This window comes from Sabethes cyaneus, chromosome 2 (genome assembly GCF_943734655.1).
Source record: "Sabethes cyaneus chromosome 2, idSabCyanKW18_F2, whole genome shotgun sequence".
Taxonomy (NCBI): domain Eukaryota; kingdom Metazoa; phylum Arthropoda; class Insecta; order Diptera; family Culicidae; genus Sabethes; species Sabethes cyaneus.
This window is the reverse complement of record NC_071354.1, coordinates 9,339,183-9,345,131: the sequence shown is the minus strand read 5'-3', so window position 1 is coordinate 9,345,131 and position 5,949 is coordinate 9,339,183. Positions and strand designations below refer to the sequence as shown.

Genomic DNA, 5,949 nt, shown 5'->3' with positions numbered 1-5,949 from the left:
CGCAAATTTTGTACTCTGTGTGTTTTTTCATTTGACGAATTTTTAGATTTATGCAGCTTCTTAAATACGTAAATTTTAAAATTTGCGCGATTTTTAGGCAAATTTCACTTTTCAAAGTTTTTATTGATTTACGCGAAACGTACTTACGTATAGGTCGTTTTGAAAAGTTACGCAAGATTTCATTCTCGACTTAAATTGAGTAAAAATGAATGAGCGTGTAGATTTATTTCCTCCTCGATTTCCTTCCGAGTGTGTTCGTTTTTCTTCTTGCGTAAAGTTCTGTGCCACAAAAGCAGTCCATCAAAACAAGTAGTTTTTCTTAAAATAGCTTACTGCAGTTTGGAGATAGTTGAATTGATCAACAACAACAAGCTGTTTATGGATTTTAAGCATGATAAATAATAGTTTTTGTAAACAACCTCACAAGAAGTAGTGCATTAAATAATAAGTTGGCAGAAAAACTTCTCGTATTTGGTAAACAGCGCCACCAAATCCTGCCCAATAAGAAGAAGGTGAAAACGTGTTTATCTGATCTGCTGATGTCTCGGTCATCACTAGTGGTCTCGCTCTGCCAACCGCTCGATCGCAAAGGAGAGACCGAAAGGCACGGATGTCGCAACAACACTACGTGTGAATGGTGAATGCGATGATGAATGGATTTTCATCTGATGATTTTGCTTGTTTACATCATTTTCCCACATCGTTCGATATAGTTGAATGTACCTAAACGACAAGCCTCCTAAGTTTTGCGATTTTTTTTCCTGTGAGATTAAAATTTTGGCAGCGAATTTTCCCGCAGTCTTCAGCGGAAAACGTCAGTGAGTAGAAGTGTTTTTTAGAGGCGGAACAAAAATAGCGCTGAAGAGCTAGTGAATTATAGTGCTAAAGATTAGCGAAGCTCTTTGTTCGTTTGAACGAAAAAATGGTCGTGATTCTATAGACTACAAAACTAAAAACTGAAATTGGTTTTTGAGACGTTATGCAAATTTTTAGTGGCAATTATGTACAGTGAGTACAAAAAGTACAGCAAATTTTGCTTTGGTGGCGGAATAGTTTCGCTGTAAGTATTCTGAGTTGGTGTCCACGCCCAGTGTGCTCAATATTTTGGTGCGTAATTGTGTACTGTTCTGGTTTTGCTATTTTTAGACTTGGCCTTGTCGGTTATGAAGCCTACCGCATGCACGCGGCGCTGAGTAGTTTAATCGACACCCGAGTTCTGGACATCGACCGGAAGCGGCCGGATTACATCTACATCAAGCATCACATCTATCGGCAGTCCCTGCTGGAACAGCTGGAACAGGAGCAGCAGAACAGTAAGCTGGTCAATGTGGTTGTTCATCCTTTCGGCAAGTGGTGGAAGGCGCTGAAGCATTCGGTTGCCTGGCGCCTACTGCGAATCGCCCAGAAGGGCGAGCAAAGCGAGCGGCTGAAGGCGATCAAGCAGTTGGCTTTGATTGATCATTTGAAAGGTGAGTTCAACGATTTGGCTGACGATAAGCTTGCTAGAAACCGCTCAACCTTTCCTCTTTGTTGATGTATTTCATGCACACATTCGCAGGCAACTTAGTACAAGGTATTTTCTAACTTTGCACAACATTGCTTTGATTAGTCAGTGATGGACTTTTTACTTTCTGCGATGTTAATTTGCTTTTATCTTCTCCAGATTGGGATTTTCAGCATTTGGCTCAACTTTGTGATGCCCAAACGGCGGTTTCTCTAGCGCGGTCGAACTGTGATTCACGTTGGTTTCTACCACCACGCCAGTATGGGGTGGAGAAGGAAATTCACGATGTACTGGCCGGAATCAAGGGTCTAATCGAAAAGTTGATTCCGGATCGGTGCGCAGCATACGTGCTGGAGCATACATTTGCTGCCCATCACATCAAGGAACCCGTGGGAGACGACGGTATCGACTATCGGCTAAGTCTTTCCCGATTTGAGCAAGAACTGCTGAAGCAAGCACTGAGTGCGTTGGTTCATTTAACCATTGCAAAGGAAAACTGTCTGAAAATCATTGACGCTGGTGGTTTGCTGGCGCTGATTGAAGCGGAAAAAATATTTAAAGATAACATTGACGTGAAGCTGATCATCTCCCGGATCATTGCTAACCTGTCGGTTTGCGGTGATCGAGCTTATGACTTTTTCGCGAGTGGCTGGATTAGCATATTGTCTCGCTGGCAGAAGGACGTTGACATGCGAATGCAGGTGACGACTGATTTGACCCTTTCGAACCTCGATCGAGATGATCCGAACGGCTTTAGCTACGAGTCGAACGTCTATCCGCTCTATCCGAAAGGTCGCAGGAAACGAAAGCCCGATGTGGATGTGGTTTTTATTCATGGCCTGCTAGGTAAATGTTTTACGTCACTAGTATGGCAGCCATTTTGTAATGATTGAACTTTTCCGTCTTTCAGGAGGAGTATTTGTTACGTGGCGTCAGAAGGATTTGAAGCCGCAAGCGGCTAGTCTTCTAGGTAAGAAACATTCATCCGTAAATCTAGTGTCTTCCAATGAAAAGCACGCCAAAGTATCGGCTATCAACTCGCCAACAACCACGAATCCGAAGTCATCCGAAGGAGGTGATAAATTCCCTCGCCGGTTCATCCGCTTGTTTCGTTGGTCTGCGAAAAAATCATCCTTTGATGAAGGCAACCAAGAACAGCAGCAGCAGCTGCTGCCTGCAGAGGATAACGCAGAAGGTAAGCGTACCGAGCAGTGCGTCTTGACCCTAAACTGCCAACCCTCTGCTGGAACGCTAAATTATCAATTTGATTGTTTATAGTTTCTTTTTCGGTGCTTCAATCCCAGTTCGATGTTTCGTTTGAACGAAGTTGAACTCATTAGCGACTGGATTAATTTTTGTTTTAGTCATTCGCGCGCTTCAGTGCTTGTCTTACCCTTTGAATGTCAAAAATTTAACAACAGTTCTACGATCTTGAAATTTGTTCTATCACATTCCGTCAGCTTTTTGTTCGTTCTAAATTTAACCACCTCATCTTGGGGTGTTTTTCTTGCATTGCAGAAGGCATTGCCCCGTACAAGGACGAGCTGCTGACCCTGCAGCCAACGCCGCCGAAGCGGCACCCGTCGATCAGTGACACCGCCACCCAGGAGCTCATTCAAGCCCTGCAGGAGGACGAACCGCTCAGCTCGGAATGGTCGGTCGTTTTTCCCGATCTGCCGCTGGTGGCAGACGAGAAGTATACCAGTCCACGGGTGCGCAACACCGAAGGCCGCTACAGTGTGTCCGGCGAGCAGTGGTTGCGTGAGCCACTCGGGGACGAGTCCGTAGGCCGCTCGTTCTGCTGGCCAATGGAGTGGCTGCCGAAGGATTTTCCCAACATTCGAGTCATCGGACTGAACTACGATTCCTCGCTGTCCCAGTGGTCCGCTAGTGGTTGTCCGTGTGAAAAGTACGACGGTAAGCTGGAGAAGCGAGCAATGGAATTCCTGAAAAAGCTAGCCAATTCGAACGTCGGTCAGGATCGACCCGTGGTTTGGGTTGGCCATTCGATGGGTGGTCTACTAGTCAAAAGCATCATCGTACAGGCTGCCAGCAGTGACGATCCAGCCGTTCGTCGAATCGCTCACAATTCTCGTGCCATAATGTTTCTCGGAACGCCCCATCGGGGCAGTTCTGTAGCCAAACTGAAACAACACACATCCGCGCTGGTTTGGCCGTCAGTCGAGGTCCGCGAACTGGAGGAAAACTCCAAACAACTGTTACATTTGAACAAAACTTTCCTCAAAACAATTACGGGTTTCCGTCGGAAACCGGAGATTGTGAGCATCTGCGAAGGACGGCCCACGGTGCTGACTTCGTTCAAGCTGACCTTTCACATCGTTCCGGAGCGTTCCGCTCGGATCGACGAAGGGGACTTCTATCTGACCGGAGACGATCACCTCAATCTCAGCAAACCGGTCTGCCGGCAGTCATTCCTGTACCAAAGACTGATCGGAGCGATCTGGTGTGCCACGCAGTCCGCCAACGAGTGCGGCAGCGAAACGGACGAGCGCGAAGAGAAGCTTCTGGACGAGAAAGGTCATGACAACGGTAAGAAAGCACACAATACGGTGTTCAACGATGTGTACAGGCGGTTGAAACAGATGGACAAGATGTTCAATATTTTTCTCTAGGTGACATATTTCGCTGGTAACTTTTACTGTTGATTTTACCTATATTTATTGCAATTTAATGACAAAGTACACGTGTACAATGGTATATTTTAAAAGTAATTATCGTTATTATGAATGACGGCTAAAACGTTCCGAATAGCCAAAGAAAACGTGGGCCTTTGGCAAGGTGGGCTGTGGGAGGCACCTTGTCGAGGTTTCAACCAGAATTGCGCATCAAAGCAGCCGTCTGTTAGTAATTGATAGTTTTCACAATTCTGTTTGGTCCTTCACAAGTGTTCCTTTTTTACATCGTAGCAAGCCATGTTTTGGGCAGTAAAAAATCAACGACATTTTATTTTGTGAATTGAAATATTCTATCTCGTAAAATGAATGTTCTATTCCGGTCCAACTAAGCTTCTGAAAGCTCTGAAACTTGTCATACATATTAGAGTTTATCAATATGATAGTATTATAGGTTCGCAATTATTTCAGGAAAGTATTTCAAGTGGCTTGCCGGTTACGCCGTTGGAAACCGCCTGACGAAGGAATCAGCTTCAAGTGTCAAGATTCGTTTAACGCATCTGCGAAAAAATTGATCACAAATCAAATACAAAACTGGTAATGTACACGGGTGAGTTACGTGTCTAATATAATTTTACTGCGAACAATATAAAATAAGTCTTCTTTTTACGCACGAACTCATTCGAATTGATAAACAGTGTTTCAATGAATACAACTACTCATCAGCTAACATACCCTGGTCCTTCTGAAGGACACTGGTAGTGGCCCGCTTTTTACCCCTATCAAAGACATCGTCAAGCTTGAAGGAAAGCGTCGCATTGCTGCCCCAAAAGAGCGAACGGATCGGACAACAAGCATAAGCAAATAACCAGCCTGGTCGTAGGTACACTGAGCGCCGAACTCCTGCAATCATGGCTACCAAGCATGCTGCTTTTTAGCCTCGTCGGTAGTTCCCAAACCTCAAACGTGTCTCCGCTCCCTCTGAACAACCACGAATTGTCATAACAAAATCAGTAGCTTATCAAACAGCATCTAACTCTAGCGTTGCCTCTGCAGTTGCTCTATCAGATTTAGGTTCTACCTACTCCCGCGTCTGGTCTGTCGTATGCCGGTGTCCCTTTTATGACGCAAGAGCTCGTTCAATTCATCCAGGACATTAGCGTTATCAAGTGTTTCTGTAACACCTTAGTTGAGCAACTCTAGCTGTTATATCCACCGTCAGCAAATATAGACCGTGAATCGCTCTTCATAGTTTATTGGAACAATTGCTTTCTGAAGAGCAAAGAAAGACTTGACTCTTCTTTATCGATACGTTTCTAACGCTACGGTAGACTATCGACGAAACTACAATCGTGCAAATTGGGTCGAGTTTCAACGTATCATCGATGACAACATCAAACCCCAAACTACCTCTGGATACACTGGAGCTGATCGACCAGGCGGTGGAATCCTTCCAGTGAGCAATTGTTATCATCCAGGCAGGTGCAGTCGGAGTTTAACTGATCACTCCAAGTTTAAAAGCGGCCCTAGGTCAGCAGTTTGTAATGTCTTACTATGTGCGACAGAACATTGTCAGCCCACACGTTCACTCTGTCACTGAGGAAGTCGTTGAGGTTGATCGATCAGATAACTTGGTGTCTGCTGAAGAAAAAAACACCGCGGACTCGCTGACGGGTCATGCGAAGGGATCGTAAAACATGAAGGCCTCCGGTTTCGATAGCACAGTCAACATCGAGATCAAGCACTTGAGCATATGGATTTTTGTAGCATATCTGTCCAAAATCGAGGAAAATGGTACTCCGACCCCAAGTC

The 5,949-nt window shown here is 45.0% G+C and overlaps 1 protein-coding gene across 2 annotated transcripts; it reads left to right on the top strand.

The window, feature by feature from the left end:
• Positions 1 to 277: 277 nt before the first annotated feature.
• Positions 278 to 4,198, top strand: LOC128734543 (protein SERAC1). 2 transcript variants are annotated; one of them, XM_053828798.1, is made up of 5 exons: positions 278 to 1,060; positions 1,147 to 1,469; positions 1,664 to 2,350; positions 2,415 to 2,474; positions 3,023 to 4,198. In XM_053828798.1, exons 1-5 carry the CDS (start codon positions 1,002 to 1,004, stop codon positions 4,135 to 4,137), a joined length of 2,244 nt encoding a protein of 747 aa, XP_053684773.1. In that variant the 5' UTR covers positions 278 to 1,001; the 3' UTR covers positions 4,138 to 4,198. The 2 variants fall into 2 exon arrangements, with proteins under 2 accessions (XP_053684773.1, XP_053684772.1); XM_053828797.1 differs by having other exon boundaries at positions 2,415 to 2,699.
• The last annotated feature ends 1,751 nt before the right edge of the window (positions 4,199 to 5,949 follow it).

What these genes read in the sequence shown, in the direction of transcription:
- LOC128734543 (XM_053828797.1), top strand. Translation starts at nt 1,002, where the DNA reads ATGTACAGTGAGTACAAAAAGTACAGCAAATTTTGCTTTGGTGGCGGA. An exon ending in TTTGATTGATCATTTGAAAG is followed by an intron (nt 1,470 to 1,663) that starts GTGAGTTCAACG and finishes TATCTTCTCCAG; the next exon opens with ATTGGGATTTTCAGCATTTG. An exon ending in TGCAGAGGATAACGCAGAAG is followed by an intron (nt 2,700 to 3,022) that starts GTAAGCGTACCG and finishes CTTGCATTGCAG; the next exon opens with AAGGCATTGCCCCGTACAAG.